The following is an 18,161-nucleotide window of genomic DNA, read 5'->3' as shown; positions in this document are numbered from 1 at the left end:
CATGTGTGGTTAGTTTCAACTACTTAAGAGTACTAGTAATTCTCATAATTATTGTGTTCTAAATATTTAAAATAATTATTATATGGTTGTGAAGAATTTTACTTCATATTGGCTTGTGTTTACGTGTGTAGGTTCCGTTAGGGATTATACTAAAAAATGAAGCTAAGGGAGATGACATGGTTGATATTCTAACACACCTTCATCAGTATGTACCACAGGTGCCATATGTAGTAGAAAAAACAATAAGCACTGGTGAAATTGTTCATACGAACAATGCACAAATGCACAAGATACTGGTTGGAGGTGACCAGATGACAGCAGCTAGGACAAGAGCTGCTCTGAGTAGTAGGTCTAATGCTGAAACTCCTTCTAACAGGCTTGACGGATTAATCCCAGTTGTAGAAGATTGGCACACAAAAGCCAACTTCTTGGGGGTGAGTATCACTTTGTACTGGGCATAATTATATTAAGTATGTGTGATTCAGAAATAGTATTATACATTTTAGTGTATACACAATGGCAGAGCATTCGGGGCAAATGCTCCTCGCCCCTTCCTTGATGAAAAACTTTTTGATGGTAAATCTTATCAGGTCAAAAATATATGGCTATCTGCATATTATGACCATTTATTACAAACTCGTCTGAAATCATCAAATCTGAGTCAAAACAGCTATCAAACTGTCACCAAGCACCTTCATGTGTACAAAGCATCTCTAAAAATAATTGTTGTTCTGTTGATTTTTAAAATCTTCATACCCCTATAAATTTTTTTAAAACTACCTGCAAAAGCCGATCAACAGTGAGACACTACTAAGGGGTGATTTCCTGCTTCAAAATATAGCCACTAGCAATCTGCTCTCCAGAATCATCTACAATCTAGCCTGTTTTGTGCTCCTTCCTTTTCCATTTCCTGGATCCGCTCCTGATAAAATATGTGAATATTATTATTATTTATTTTCATCATTGTGCAGGTGATATGGAAATACTTCTACTCACCAACATCTTGTAGTCAACAAGGAACCCTGTACCAACTTAGAAATGTTATAAAACGCACAAATGTTGTTAAAACTCCAATAGATGGGTTTGATGCTTGTGAAGACTTTTTTGTCTTGGTGATACACTCCCATATTGTAGCTGCTGCAATGGAGCAGCTTGGAATTTCAACAGTGGATGACTATCCTACCAAGTTACCCAATGCCGAAACCATCTGGACAAAGAAAAATTATGAGCGTGAAAAAATTCTTTGCAAGATTGTATCCAATATTTTGGACACTTTTACTTCCATAAGTTACAATATTTCTGCACCTATAGATGAAGACAAAGTTTTTGGATATGCAAAGCAAATTTTAACTATTGGATGTTTGTACTTAGAGCTACAAGACTCAATTAAAGAAGGAGATGGGTTACGTCTTCTAAGATGTTACAGATACTTGCTGCCAATATTCACTAGTTCAGGGAGACGAAACTATGCAATTGAATGTTTTAACTTTCTTATGCAGCATGATTTTCTTTTATCAGACCGTCAAGCATCAGAGTTAATATGGAGCCGCTTTATTAACACACATGGTAAACCGGGAAAAAACATACCCAACGACCTCCACTGTGAACACCTCAACCGCCTTTGCAAAACATCAATCAAAGGGATTGGAGCAAACAAGACTGAACAATGCATTACTAGAGTAGCAAAGGCACTTGGTACTCTTGATCCTGTCTTAAAGCAATTTGATGTAAACAATGGTATAATGGAAGGATCAGGCCATCATAGTGTTGCAAGATCAGATAAAGATACAAGAATGGTGATTGGTGAATTAATAAGTAAATCTGTTTTTTCAAACATCTCTGGCAGGTGTCATTACGATTTTGTCAACCCAAGAGATCCACTGCATGCCAAGTCACACACAGAAATGGTTAAATGGATTGAAGAACATATTAAATTTGAGTCAAAAAAGAAATTATAATATTACAATTTTGTGTCAAGAAATGTAAAATTACATATACCATGCTTTTGTACACATGATCCACAATCACATGATTTTGTACATACATCACAGCATAAACATTTGCTTCCCATATCAACATGAGTATACTCATCTGCATCTTGGAATAACATATCTCTGCGACAATGGGTAGTGTTTGATTGGTATTCTAACATACTCTTTTCACGGTAGTGGTTCATATAGTTACTTAGCAACAGTAATGCCAAGCATGGCTTGCCATCCCTCCCACACCTTCCCGTTTCTTGTATGTATCCTTCAATGTTGTCAGAGGCTCCCAAATGTATTACCTGTCTCACATCGGGACAGTCCAACCCCATACCAAAAGCAACCGTTGCTATCACAATTCTTAGGCACGAGTCTTTTCCAAAATATTCAATGATTTGTGATTTTACTGATTTAACTATACAGCTGGTAAACTTGTCCACCAGCCTAAACCTGCAAAGATCAGGAGCATCAGGTGGCTCAGTAAACCCATCTTCCAAAGCACTTCGAAAGTACAAATATAGCTTGTTACACTCGTCATATCTGCGACTATATATAATCATTCGAGGAAATGATGTCCGCTGGGTTTTAATTCCTTTCAAGACAGGTGCAAATGTCTCTTCAATGGTATTAAACTTTGAAACTGCATACATCATATTCTGTTTACACGGGGATACTGCAATGACTAGAGGTTTGACTAGGCCAATTAGTTCTGAAACTTTAACACGAAGAGCTTTTGTTGCAGTGGCAGTCAAAGCCAGACATTTCACATCTTCTTGCAGTAAGCTCCTAATTTCTCCTAGATTCTTCAAAGACTGTCTGAATGTCTCACCCCTAAGTAAATACGCTTGTGCATTCATGCAGTCAGTAAGATTAACTTACCATTTTATAACAGTATGTGCCTCATCAATAACTAGTGCCTGTAGTCTTGATTTGTATTCCTTACTTTGTAAAAGGCACCGCCATATACTTTGTTGCAGCAGCATTTCTGGATTAAAGAATAAAAGCTGGCATTTCCCTGTTTTGATTCTGTCCAACATATTACTAGTCATGTTTCCAGTTACACTACCGGTGGCTAAACCTTTGGATGAAAGACTCGACACCTATGTGTGTGTGAACAACTGCAGCTGATGTCAGGTACTACTATACATTATGTACATTCACAAACTTTGACAACAGTACTACAATATTTTATAGCATATGTTCACAATTCACGGTACACAAAAACAATTACAAGCGAATATAATGTGCACCTGATCTTCGATTATTGCTGTCAGAGGAGTTACCACACATACAATGGATGGCTGACTTGGCTTATACAAAAGGTCAAACACCAGTGGTAAACAGGCGTAACAAAGGCTTTTTCCAAAGCCTGTTGGCAACACTGCAAACACATCTTGTCCAAAAATGATCCCACTTATGACCTGTAATATAATACATAATATAACACATGAAACATGTGCTGTGCACCCAAAAACATAAATATGACCTGTAATATATGAACACTGTAGCACGCATGCACTGATTGCCAAACACCTGCACAAAGTAGTGTCCGGCTACGAAGAGTACGTGACTGACTATCCCGGCACAGACTTTATGTTTTTAGCTATTTGAGCATCTTAGAGGATCACACTTGCATAGGCTATGCCTTTTGTCTTTTAGACAAATTAGATAATAGCTATAAATAAACAAATAGGCAGACAAAACTGGTATCTATAATTGATTAAAGTTCATGGATACACTATATTTGATACTTGTACTTGTAAATCTTTAAGTTTCTCGTAGCCAAAGTACACGCCAGCCTTTCTAATGGCGTCAGAAACTCTTTCTTCGCTAAACGTCACACTATGTCCTCGCAATGAAGCCATTTATTCATCTTTCCGCCAAAATTACAGTTGACTCGCCGTTGCCAAGCGATTTGTATTTGACGTATTAGTAGTAATTGGTTTAAACGTCATTGGCATGCACTAATTGGCTAGCGCCGAATCTGGGCGCTAGAAATGATTTAGTATCTGTATTTCACCAGACCCTTACTTTTTGCGAAGGGGCGGGCGGCGCCAGACTACCGGATGACCCGACCCGGTTTCAACGCTGATTGGGACCTCTCATGTTTTTGTTGTACATTAATGATATTGATGAAAATATTTCTTCAACTGTTCGGCTATTTGCTGATGATTGTGTTATGTATAGGATAATTGATTCCTTAGAAGATTCACTGTGCCTTCAAAGAGACCTCAGCATCATTCTTAACTGGACTAAAAAGTGGCAGATGCAATTGAACATTGACAAATGTGTAGTATTAAGGTGTACAAGATCAACATCTCCCATTAATTATGACTATAATTTAAATGACGAAACTCTTCAAATAACAGAACAACATCAATACCTGGGACTTATTTTTCATGAAAGCATGCAATGGTCGCATCATATTCAAGCTATGTGCATTAAAGCAAACAGATCCTTAAATTTTCTTCGGCGCAACTTAAGTAAATGTAGTAGTAGTGTCAAGCAAAATGCCTACATTACCATCATAAGACCATTGTTAGAGTATGCAGCTTGTGTCTGGGACCCTTATCATGAATACTTAATATATGACATAGAAAAAATCCAACGACGTGCTGCAAGATGGGTCCTCTCTGATTTTAGTTGGTACAGTAGTGTGTCAGATATGTTGAACTTCCTTGAATGGCCAACCCTACAAGAGAGAAGACACATTAATAGGTTAAGCCAATTTCACAAAATCGTTCATCAGCTTACTCCTTCCATACAGCTACCATCTTATTTCTTACCAACTCAGTATCCAACTAGACAGCTCCATCAACATCGATTTATAATCCCAGTCAGTTCCACTGTATCGTATCAGAAAAGCTTCTTTCCGAATACTTTAAGAGAATGGAACACTTTACCTAACAACTTTATTGAAGAGCAATCCACAGAAATTTTTACCAACCACCTTGTCATCACACAATAAATAATTTTATGTATGCATGTATGTATGTGTTAAATGTTTTTTTTGTCTGTAATTACCTGGGTCAATTATCAGCTGTGCTGTCTCGACCGAGGGGTCCGTCACTAGCGAAATCATCGACGATATTTGGAATATGGGCATTGTATTCCATGATATTCCATATTCCTACATATTTCAGATTATATTTCAAATATTCGCGATATTCTTGCATATTCCATATTTCAATTGGATTCCTCAATATTCCTGAATATTCCTCTACATTCCATCCATGTATTATTTATCTAGGCTACTGGTTCATATCAAATGAAGTACTTTTCACACAGTTGGGACGATTACGCCGAGGATTACGCAGTACGAGCAATGATGGTTAGCTGGCATGTTGCAATGGAGCCAGCGAGGAGCGGGCCATTTTATATAGACTCAATCAGTAACTGAGCTGGCCAAGACGAATGTAAGTATAACCCCTCCAGCCAAAACAACTGCTTACCAACAGAGCTACAGCTACTTTCCGCAAACCATCAAGCAGTGGAACAACCTTGAGAATAAGCGAGGAGAACAAGAAGTTTGATATAATTGAAGCCCGCCGCAGATAATTAAATGACGTAATCTTATATCACGTGATAAGAACAATATACGAAAATACACGTACATATACGGAAATATGATTTGAATATATTCCATATTTCAGTTCTGATGTTCGACGATATTCCTGCCAGTGACGGACCCCTCGGTCTCGACCCAGTATATAATCATAATCATAATCATAACTTAACAATACGACTATCTCGCCCAGTAAACGCATAGAGCAATCCAATGCATAAAATAGGCACTCACGTGATCGAAATTTAAATTGCGAAAATACCCATGAAATCACTTTCATTTCTGAATAGGAACCATGCAGTGTGCTCCTTTTGTAAATATTTGTGTTAATTGTTCACTCAGGCGTGGTCTGGGCCAGTGCGGGTGCGTTTTATGCTGTGACGGCATCATAGGGAGAGTCTCAGACTCAGTGCTGGGCTAATCGAGATGTTGAACCTAATGCACACAAACTGATTGTCACTTGATTCCAAGTGATTTTAATGTAATTGGAATAGATTATGATTGTATTTTCCGAGATTTGAATATCAATCACGTGAGTGCCTATTCAGTTCATGCATTGGATTGCTCTTTGCATTTACGGGGCGAGATAGCCGTATATTGTTAGGTGTTTATAAGCTTCGTATCCTTGCTGTTGGAGACTGTCTCACTGATGTATCAACCATTCTGGTATTTGTTTGCAAAAATCGCGTCAGTTTGGCCGAATTTCAGCATATAGATGGATGGCTAACAAGCTTCAATTATAACCATACTCCACATGCAGGTACTTTACCTAGTACTGGTCATTGCTGACCTACGGCGCAGTTGCTGCTCTGCTTGTCCTGTGCTCCAGAGCAAGAAACATTTTGTCTGTCACCAAAAAGCTGCACAGATCGTGCTGCCACCGGAAACTGACCAATAAAATCAAACCACCAATACTTTGAGTTGATGACAGACTACTTGAACAATGTTGAGAGTGAATATCGTGGCATACGAAGAACCCTACGAACTGCTGAAACGAAAAATCACGTGATTTTAAGACATTTGTATCGTTTTCTACCAAAATTCATCTAACACTATGTATAAATGTATGTAATTAGTCTACTTGTACTTTTTTTACCTGTTGATCAGGTGTAACAGGCTGTTTAGCCTTATAAATTACCTGTAATAAATAATAAATAATAATAATAATAGCTAAAAGAAAGTGACAAACTTGGCTGCCATGCTGGTGTTATTCAAGTTACACTTAGCCTAACACATGACAATAGTTAGGTAGTTGATTGGAGGATATCGATTTTTCGCGTTGTGGACCCTATATTAGTAGCCAAATGAAACTCTTTGCAGATGATTGCTTAATATACAAAGTTATTCACAGTTCAACAGACCATCAAACACTCCAACAAGACTTGACAATACTGTCAAAGTGGGCAGATAAATGGCAAATGGCTTTAACATCTGCAAATGTAAGATAATGCAAATTTCTAATCACCATAACAAAAGTTTATTTTCGTATGTAATGAATGGCACCTCACTGGCAGTTACAGAACAACATTTGTATCTTGGAGTAAAGTTACATCACAGACTTTCATGGAAACCACATATAGATTACATCTGCAATAAGGCAAACAGAGCTGTTGGTTTTTTACGATGAAATCTTCAGCATTGTTCAAGCCATCTATGTGAGCTAGCATATAAACAATTTGTCTTGCCTATTTTAGAGTATTGTTCCCCAATATGGGATCCATATCACCAAACCAACATAAATCAAGTAGAGATGGTCCATCATAGAGCTGCTCGTTTTGTCACAGGTCAACCATGGAGACGAAATAATAGAGACAGCATCACTAACTTCCTTGAAAACTTGCAATGGCCTACACTACAAGAACGTCGCAAATCAGCTAGACTAGTTTTACTATATAAAGTACTACACTATGATGATTTAATAATTATACCGAACTGTTATCTCCCATTTAAATCTACTGTATTACGGACCCGACACTCACACAACTTTAAACTAGTACCTTACCAACCAAAAATTGATGTATATAAATATTCCTTCCTCCCAAGAACTGTACCAGAATGGAATAGATTAGATGATGAGATTATTGAGACTGACTGTGTTGAAGAATTTAAGCAAAAATTAGCCCCTTCTATGTATATAGTTAAGTAACTTATTGAAGTTGTATATATTTTTATAGTTTATTATTGTAATTGTACATATGTATATAATTAAGTAACTTGTCGTAATTGTACATACTTATATAGTTAAGTAACTAATTGAAATTGTACACATGTAATTGCACATCAGCATTATACCCCTGGAGGGTCCTGCTGATTAACAATAAATAAATAAATAGTAAGTCAAATTTGCATGCCGAATACGTATATATAGATATATAGTCTATACAAGTGTTTTATGTTCGTAGTGGAAATGAACTGCTCACCCGCATGCAAATATGCCTGAGAATATGCCTGAGAAGAGAACGTGAAACTGAGCATTTATTTGGAGTGGCCTAAGTGCCAAAGTCTTTAAATATTTTTTGGCAGGAAAATACATGAGTAGTTGGCTTTCCATCTATCATCTCTTCTCTTGATTCTATAGTGATATAGCTCCACCACCACTGTCTACTGTTTCTATGGACTTGCACAAAAGTATAATGGATTCTCAGTGAAATCACTAACTATTATACTATTACTATAAATATTAATGTTTACATTAAGACCTATTTCCTTGGATGACCCAGGTCATGAAGGTCATGTTCCATTCAAGTATTAGTTCTGTGGGTTTCATCCAGTTTGTAGAGTAGTTGGATTTGACTCATACCTGGGTGATGGATTGATTGTATGCACTTGAGATATGAAAATGGGTCAAAGTTAAGGACAAAATGCAATGAGCTTATAAAATGTTCCCAGGGGTGCATGGTTTTGCTGTTTTGATTATTATTATGATTATGATTAAATACGGGTAAAGGCACAGCCTGCATACCCAATCAATGCAGTAATTATACAAAAATAACTCTTGAATCAATTAAATGACTTATATACAAAAATAAATCTTGAATCAATTAAATGACTATCTAATAATGATTTAAAAGTGTTAATCGAAGAACTATTTACAACATAATTAGGCAAACTATTCCAATTGTTGGTGATTCTATTGATAAAGTAATTAGATCTACAGAATAGTCTTGAGCGTTCCTTAAACAATTTGAATTGATGCCCCCTGGTAATAGATCTTGAGTACGTATATATATCAGTAAAATCGGTGGTGAAATAATTGTTAAGAATTTTGAAAAGAAATATTAGATCACCTCTCAATCGTCTATAATGAAGAGATGGCAAATCTAGTTAACCTCTCTGAGTAAGATTTTTCTTGAAGTTGTGGGATGAGACGAGTAGCCCTTCGTTGTATCTTCTCTACCTTTCTGTTGTCTAGAATGTAATGAGGCCCCCAAATAGGATTATTGTTTAGATAGAATAATTATAATGGCCTTGTGAATGATAAGTATATAATATAAATCAGTCTGAAGATTAAAAAAACTGTAGAATAAGATTAATCAAGCTGTAAGTAATAAGAAGTTTGGGATAACACCACTCCCATAATGTTATAACTTTTGATTAATGCGTGCTTACTCTGCATTCTTGCATATATGTGCATAGACGATTTTGGTATATTAACTGCAGCCAACATTGTACTTAAAATGTAGCTTTTTGTCTATGCCATTGTTTCATTTAAGTGGGTCCCATCTTCCTGGGTTAGGGTGTCATGCAGGCCAGCTGTTAGGGACCCGCCGATTATGCTGGCATAATTATGAGCATAATAGGTGTCTGAAAGCATTGAGCATAATGCTAGCATAATAGGTAGAATATTTGTGTAATAGTATGAATTCTAGCTTATTAAAATAGTTATCACAGAAAGATCGATATAATTATTCTAATAGAACAATCACACAGCTGACTGTTCTATTAGAGTATATCGATCTTTTCTGTGATATGCATTTTGACAAGTAAGTTAGTGCTTCAGCCACTTATCATTTATCCATAAACTGGAAATTATTAGCAGAGCATGAGAACTGAGGCATAAATAATTGAGCATAATTTGAGCATAATAGGTAAGTATTGAGCATAAATTTGAGCATAATAGGTAAATTTTTGAGCAGTGCAGCATAGCATAATAGGTAAAATTGTGAGCATAATCGGCGGGTCCCTACCAGCTGTGCTGAACCATCTGGTCCAAATATCTTATAATGCATTAGTGCAACCACCAATAACCTTATAGTTGCCTCCTAGTGCTAAATTATCCCCAAAAGATTGCTATCTAACATCTTTATCCTTAATTAAAAATGCTCTATTTTAGACTTAAATATCATAAGTAATAAGAGGTGTGTCCACCTCAAAATAGGAGCCACTTATCATTGGTTCCATAGTTGGCCCTATTAATGAGGTTTTAACATGCTTCTTTTCATAATAAACAACAGAGAGAATGTACAATCACAGTCCTTTTCTCACTAAAGCTTGTGTAGTGTTGTGTAGTTGTAACATTAAAACTATATAAATATTATTGTTTGTTCTTAGATTTATAGTCTATAAAGCATATTTAGTATCTAATACTGAACGTGCTAGTGTGGAATCTTAAAGTATGAGGACACTCACATAATCCACATAGGCCACAAGATGTAGGGAACTAGGACACTTTCGGATGCTCTCCAAGTTGTACTGGAATAATTCACTATTGTGCGGTGATTAAAATGGGCTTTCCTACGGATTTAACATAAATATTTTCAAAGTAAATCATAATATTGTTTCTTCTCAAGTATATCCTAGCTAGTCAAACTGGAATTGTGAGAATGCCATGGTAATCTTTGTACTAAAATTGTTGAATAAATACAATGTTACTTGGCAAAATTTGTTGTTTCCAGTACATATATAGCTTCCAGGTATTGATTTTGATGTATTACAGATCTCTAATCTGGCCAAATTATATGTCAAGCTATAGCTATCCAGCATAGAATGTACCAGTTTCTCATTATCACTGTTTCTTGCAAGCAAGTTGATGTTCTTCTCCAAACTGGGTATAGTTGAGAAGTCAGTTGAAGCTCACACTGGAGCTGTACTGGCAGCAAGATGGTGTGGAGACTACATTGCTCTAGTATCTGGTGTGTGCACGTGTATTTGTGTATTCCATGTGATATGTATATATTCTTTGTGACATTCTTTTGGTTTGTGTCATTTGTGTAAAGTTCCAGTCAAGTGGTTACTGGTTATACCCATCAGAAGTGAAAACCAATACTTTTAGTTGCATTTTGTGAGACCAGTTGGTTTTTATAATTGTGCAGGTATGTTACATGTTTGTATGGTTTATAGTACATACTGCAGACTCATATTGAGACTAGTTGAACTATCATACAGCACAGTACTAGTATGCATAGTAGGGTTCCCCCTCTCCCCAAAATGAAGGTTGCCTGCCAAAATGATGCCACTATACAATAAATATATCATATGCAACACAAAGCACCTTTACAGTAGTGAATCTAATGTCAAATCCAGTGTTAACCACTAGAAAGCACAGAAGACTGAACATTTTTTTTGCAAACCAAAACCTTTATTTTGGTCTGCTTTGCTGCCTGACTGCCAGCTTGATCACAATAACAAGGCTAGAGGCCAGCACATAGCCACCGTTTAACACCACAACAAATTCAAGTGTGATATGTGGTTTTCTGTTAGTGTCTGCATTCTGTGCTTAGCCTTTCATTTTATCTCCAATTACATGGTCATCTTCTTCGTGCAAGGAAACCTACTGAAGAATTAATTTTCTGTAGCGACACTTACCTTAGAAGAGCATTAGATGCCACAAAATTATTTGAAGCACTTATGCTACTGAAAACAAAGCATAACAATCATACCCTTAGGTGATCAGAACACGGTGGCCACACCCTTAAATGATTGGAGCATAGCAACCAGACCCTCAATAGTTTAGCTTTAATCAACTCAATTTTACTGTTGATAATACAACATGGCAACCATGCCCCCTTAATATATACTTGTTTGATAAATATACAGTAAACCCTTAGCCTCATTTTGTTCATCTGAATCGGAAAGACTGTTGTATTAGAGTATATTGAGTACAGGTGTATGTTCTATTAGAGCTTGCAACAGAGCTCTGAGTAGAATATAACGGTCAGTCATCAGCCATTATGTTGTTACACCCACTCAATTAGTCAAATCAATGACAAAAATGATGATAATTTTATTTCGCATTATGAGCATGCTGCACAAAGGTAGATTACATATATTTGTGAAAATTGTAACCACAAAATTAATAACCAATTTAAAAATAAAAATGTTGAAAGCACAGTAAAAACATACTTTAATAACCATAAAAATAGAGCATGGGTGGGATAACGAAAAGCTTAACAAACATTTCTAATGGATGTTTGACATATGTTCGGGCTATTACTGACAATGTAATTAAATCTATGTAAAAGATATGTGAATTAGATTCAGTGGTAAGTAGCTGTACTGGTCTCAGATTCTTTAAAAAGTTTCTTGGGGGTGGGATGGGAGGCATGCCCCTAGAAGACTTGTGTTTTGCACACCATTAATGTATAACTCTGTCTTGTGGCCATGCAATTTCACAAACTGCCAATCAAATTTACTTTTGATTGGCCATCCTGTCCTAGCAATAAATTTCTGTTGTACACTGTATAAATGTATGGGCTTCAGTTATCTGAACAATTCACTTATCTGAACACTTTACCATTGCCTGAGACACATTGTAAAGCATTAATAAATAAACTTGTGTCCATTTGGTTCTACTTGGGGTACTTAGAGACAATGAGTTACTCTCTAGAATTCCTATGGATATAATTACATGAAAATAACAAGGAGAAAACATCCTGACCACCTGGTAGACTCCTGTAAGCGTTCGAGCGTAATCGGATGGCTGCAGGTTCGAGGCTACCTAGGTCCAGTAATGGATTTTTTCTCCTTTCTCCAACTTTTCAAACACATCTTAAGTAGGTAAAGTCTTTGAGCAGGCTGTAGGACCAGGTGTCCTACAGACCTTCAGCACTTGTGCTGTAAAGCATTAATAAATAATAATAAAAAAACATTGTGGCTGGTATAACTAGGATCCAGCATATTCTAATAAAGCAGTCATAGCTATTCATTCTAATAGAACAGCCAGACATGTATATCATAGCTGTGCTATAGTTTGCAAACTAAAAATTATTGCATTGAACAGATGGTGGTAACATGCCAATGAAGGGATTTCCCACATACCTATGTTGTAATAGCTCCATACCATTTGTCATATATCTTGTTTCACTACTTTTTATGGAATCCGATTTCAATTTTAAATTTGCACTACACATGCATACACTGGAAATGTGTATGCTTATTATTTAAGTGATGTTGTATATACGTACGTGTATACTAAATCACATTCTTTCATCTTATTTTAATGACTTGCCCAGAAAAGCATCATCTAAACCAGTGAACAGCTTGACATGTATGAAATTAATTTTATTGGACCATAAATAAAATTTGTGCATAGGCCACATAAACTTAATTATCAGTTTCTCATCTCCGCCTGCATCGCCATTTTTTGTACTTCATCAAGAATTTTTTGCACTACTGGTGACTAATGGAGGTCAATTAGCATCTTTTATAGTTGGTACCTTGCTAGAGCAGTCTAATTGCATGCATTTTGAGTCATCTTAGCTAACTAATTCTGCTATCTATTTAGTAAAAATAAAAATCTGCCCTCCCGCACAGCTATTTTGAGTACAGGAGGATGAGAAACTAACAATTAAGTTTATGTGGCCATACGTATATTTTTAGCAGGTGCGGTCAGGCAACTTCCAAAAAGTTGCTAAGAACTTTAAAATTGACTGATTGACTAACTGATGTCTTCAGACAAGCAAACATCTCTTACTTATAACAGCTAATTAGGCTTATGCGCTTGAGTTTTTCACTGTTGACTTCTTCTTTGCTTTTCACTGATAGCAGAATATGTCAATTTGCAGGTTGAAAACCATCTGTAATTTCTGCATCATGTCTCCAACTGTCAGAGTACGCAAATTTGTTGCAGGAAATGTATATAGCTTAGTATTGTTCTCTATAACTGTTCTCTATGAAAGCTAATTTAAAACAGCTCTATACATTTCTGATTAGTAATTAGTAGTGGTACACATTTCTTCATACGCCTTATACATCTGGTGCTATGTTCAGTGTTATAGAAGTTAAATTATATTCTGAAGGAAGTTAACAAGCAGGTGCATGTATAAAAAAATTAGGAATCTTACATGCCATTCGGGATCAATACTATAAAAACTATACCATCACCTGAAGTGCCAAATTTAATTCCTACTGTAGTAGCCATGGGTTTATTGGGCTAAAGTAGGAAATACATTAAATTTGTAATTCAAGTTATGATCCTTCTTGTTTTATGCACTATATTTATTGTACTGATCCCTACTATACTGTAGCTTGTAAAATTTTTCCTTACACTTGTGCTATATGAGGAAAAATTTGTTGGGAAAAGTTCAGGCTGAAAACTTGTTCAGTTGTTTTAGGTTATGGTATATATATATAATCTAATCCAAAACAGCCAAGCTGTAAAAAGGCGGCACAAAAATTCACCTGAATTGTTGTTATTAAAATTTTTACCATTAACCTACCATCACAGCCATTTCTTGGCCGCCACCTTGGATTTCACATCTTTTTTCACCATAGCCTTTCTGAGGGCCGCGCACTTTTTTTACAGCTTGGCTGTTTTGGATTAGATTTCATTTCTTTTTGTATTCGTATACCCCAAAGCTGGCCCATAGGCCAGCTTTGGGACTTTTTTAACCTATGTTTTTTTTCTTTACTACAGGAAGAAGAAAAGATGAAGTAGATGTACTTTAAATATTATATCAGTAAATGTACAAATTATATATATATATAATACATGTGGGACCGGATTTGCGAAAAGGGGCCTTCTACACACATCCAATTTGCCAACTTTGACAATTGATAACTTCAGATTGGAAAGAGCTATTGCCTTGAAATTTGGGCAGTGGTGAATTCTTTGCAGCTGAACTCTCTACATGATGGTTTCTTTGTAGCTGAACTCTCTACAAGGTAATTTATTCTAGCTGATCTCTCTACAGGGAGATTTGTTTGTAGCTGAACTATCTACAAGGTAATTTCTTCTAGCTGATCTCTCTACAGGGTGATTTGTTCGTAGCTGAATTCTGTACAGGTGATTTGTTTGCAGCTGAGCTCTTACAAAATAGTTTCTTTGTAGCTGAACTCTCTACAAAGTAACTTCTTCTAACTGATCTTTCTACAGGGTGATTTGTTTGTAGCTGAACTATCTACAAGGTAATTTCTTCTAGCTGAACTCTCTACATGGTGGTTTCTTTGTAGCTGAACTCTCTACAAGGTAACTTCTTCTAGCTGATCTCTCTACAGGGTGGTTTCTTTGTAGCTGAACTCTCTAAAAGGTAACTTCTTCTAACTGATCTTTCTACAGGGCAATTTGTTTGTGGCTGCATTTTCTACAGGGTGATTTCTTTGCAGCTGAACTCTCTAAATGGTGGTTTCTTTGTAGCTGAACTCTCTACAAGGTAATATCTTCTAGCTGATCTCTCTACAGGGAGATCTGTTTGTAGCTGAACGATCTACAAGGTAACTTCTTCTAGCTGATCTCTCTACAGGGTGGTTTATTTGTAGCTGAACTCTCTAAAAGGTAACTTCTTCTAACTGATCTTTCTACAGGGCAATTTGCTTGTGGCAGAATTTTATACAGGGTGATTTCTTTGCAGCTGAACTCTCTACATGGTGGTTTCTTTGTAGCTGAACTCTCTACAAAGTAATTTCTTCTAGCTGATCTCTCTACAGGGTGATTTGTTTGTAGCTGAACGATCTACTTGGTGGTTTCTTTGTAGCTGAACTATGTACAAGGTAATTTCTTCTAGCTGACCTCTCCACAGGGTGATTTGTTTGTAGCTGAATTCTGTACAGGTGATTTGTTTGCAGCTGAGCTCTAAACAGAATGGTTTCTTTGTAGCTGAACTCTCTACAAGGTAACTTCTTCTAACTGATCTTTCTACAGGGCAATTTGTTCGTGGCAGAATTTTATACAGGGTGATTTCTTTGCAGCTGAACTCTCTACATGGTGGTTTCTTTATAGCTGAACTCTCTACAAGGTAACTTCTTCTAGCTGATCTCTCTACAGGGTGATTTGTTTGTAGCTGAACAATCTACTTGGTGGTTTCTTTGTAGCTGAACTATGTACAAGGTAATTTCTTCTAGCTGACCTCTCCACAGGGTGATTTGTTTGTAACTGAATTCTGTACAGGTGATTTGTTTGCAGCTGAGCTCTAAACAGAATGGTTTCTTTGTAGCTGAACTCTCTACAAGGTAACTTCTTCTAGCTGATGTCTCTACAAGGTGACTAGTTTGTAGCTGAATTCTCTACATGGTGTTTCTTTGTAACTGAACTTTCTACAAGGTGACTTCTTCTAGCTGATCTTTCTACAGGGTGATTTGTTTATAGCTGAACTCTCTACAAGGTAACTTCTTCTAGCTGATATCTCTACAGGGAGATTTGTTTGTAGCTGAACTCTCTACAGGTGATTTGTTTGAAGCTGAACTCTCTAAATGATGGTTTCTTTGTAGCTGAACTCTCTACAAGTAAACTTCTTCTAGCTGATGTCTCTACAAAGTCACTAGTTTGTAGCTGAGCTCTCTACATGGTGGTTTCTTTGTAACTGAACTCTCTACAAGGTGACCTCTTCTAGCTGATCTTTCTACAGGGTGATTTGTTTGAAGCTGAACTCTCTACAAGGTAACTTCTTCTAGCTGATATCTCTACAGGGAGATTTGTTTGTAGCTGAACTCTCTACAGGTGATTTGTTTGAAGCTGAACTCTCTAAATGATGGTTTCTTTGTAGCTGAACTCTCTACAAGGTAACTTCTTCTAGCTAATCTCTCTACAGGGAGATTTGTTTGTAGCTGAAGTCTCTACAGGTGATTTGTTTGAAGCTGATCTCTCTAAATGATGGTTTCTTTGTAGCTGAACTCTCTACAAGTAAACCTCTTCTAGCTGATGTCTCTACAAAGTCACTAGTTTGTAGCTGAGCTCTCTACATGGTGGTTTCTTTGTAACTGAACTCTCTACAAGGTGACCTCTTCTAGCTGATCTTTCTACAGGGTGATTTGTTTGAAGCTGAACTCTCTACAAGGTAACTTCTTCTAGCTGATCTCTCTACAGGGAGATTTGTTTGTAGCTGAACTCTCTACATGATGGTTTCTTTGTAGCTAAACTCTCTACAAGGTAACTTCTTCTAGCTAATCTCTCTACAGGGAGATTTGTTTGTAGCTGAAGTCTCTACAGGTGATTTGTTTGAAGCTGATCTCTCTAAATGATGGTTTCTTTGTAGCTGAACTCTCTACAAGTAAACTTCTTCTAGCTGATGTCTCTACAAAGTCACTAGTTTGTAGCTGAGCTCTCTACATGGTGGTTTCTTTGTAACTGAACTCTCTACAAGGTGACCTCTTCTAGCTGATCTTTCTACAGGGTGATTTGTTTGAAGCTGAACTCTCTACAAGGTAACTTCTTCTAGCTGATCTCTCTACAGGGAGATTTGTTTGTAGCTGAACTCTCTACATGATGGTTTCTTTGTAGCTAAACTCTCTACAAGGTAACTTCTTCTAGCTAATCTCTCTACAGGGAGATTTGTTTGTAGCTGAAGTCTCTACATGATGGTTTCTTTGTAGCTGAACTCTCTACAAGGTAACTTCTTCTAGCTGATCTCTCTACAGGGAGATTTGTTTGTAGCTGAACTCTCTACATGATGGTTTCTTTGTAGCTGAACTCTCTGCAAGGTAACTTCTTCTATTGATCTCTCCACAGGGCGATTTGTTTGTAGCTGAACTCTCTACATGGTGGTTTCTTTGTAGCTGAACTCTACAAGGTGATTTTTTCTAGCTGAACTATCCCTTTCCATAGTTGCATGAACTCCCTACAAGGTAACTTCTTCTAGCTGATCTCTCTACAGGGTGACTTGTGTGTGGCTGATCTCTATACAGGTTTCTTGTTTCTAGCTGATCTCTTGAATTCTCTTCAGGGTGACTGCTCTATTAGGATGACTGCTCTATTAGAGTATCTCGATCTCGCACTTGCTGCACCAAGTTGGATCTCGTGTTATAACTCCGTGGCTTTAAGTCTGATTCTTCTACACCATTGATGAGCCTTTCTAAGATGATTACTCCATCTGTACAACGATTTTCAAAGCATTACCCCAAGCGGTTTATCTGGTAGGTGTGGCAAGCAGTCGTTTTTTTATTAGCTAATCTCGATTGCGTAATTGTTACACACTGTTGGTTTTTTCGTTGTATCTTCCTGTTTTTTAGCTCGATTTCTTTCAAACAACAAAAGGTTTGAGGTTCAATAGTTAACCTATTCACCCACCGATTTTCAGCTTTGTCCCATACGCGGTTTACCCTGTAGGCGTGACAACATATTGGTGTTATTTTTCGTGAATAATCGCTCATAACTCTTTGCCTGTTTATGGTATTCCAACCAAAGTTGGTACCGAGATGCGCCTTTATATCCCCCTTCTGTGTGCCAAATTTCAAGGCAATCG

General features: G+C 36.9%; 2 protein-coding genes across 2 annotated transcripts in view; one reads left to right on the top strand and one right to left on the bottom strand.

The window, feature by feature from the left end:
- The window catches only part of LOC136241684 (uncharacterized), a 111,715-nt gene that overhangs the window by 57,131 nt on the left and 36,423 nt on the right, over window positions 1-18,161 (top strand). The window lies entirely within an intron of this gene.
- Window positions 1,961-3,847, bottom strand: LOC136239870 (ATP-dependent helicase wrn-1-like). The gene is made up of 4 exons (XM_066030618.1): window positions 3,734-3,847; window positions 3,233-3,403; window positions 2,862-3,082; window positions 1,961-2,813 (listed from the first exon to the last, which is right to left on the bottom strand). Exons 1-4 carry the CDS (start codon window positions 3,845-3,847, stop codon window positions 1,961-1,963), a joined length of 1,359 nt encoding a protein of 452 aa, XP_065886690.1.

Source organism: Dysidea avara, chromosome 12 (assembly GCF_963678975.1).
Source record: "Dysidea avara chromosome 12, odDysAvar1.4, whole genome shotgun sequence".
In the NCBI taxonomy this organism is placed as follows: domain Eukaryota; kingdom Metazoa; phylum Porifera; class Demospongiae; order Dictyoceratida; family Dysideidae; genus Dysidea; species Dysidea avara.
This window is presented reverse-complemented; position numbering and strand designations above follow the sequence as displayed.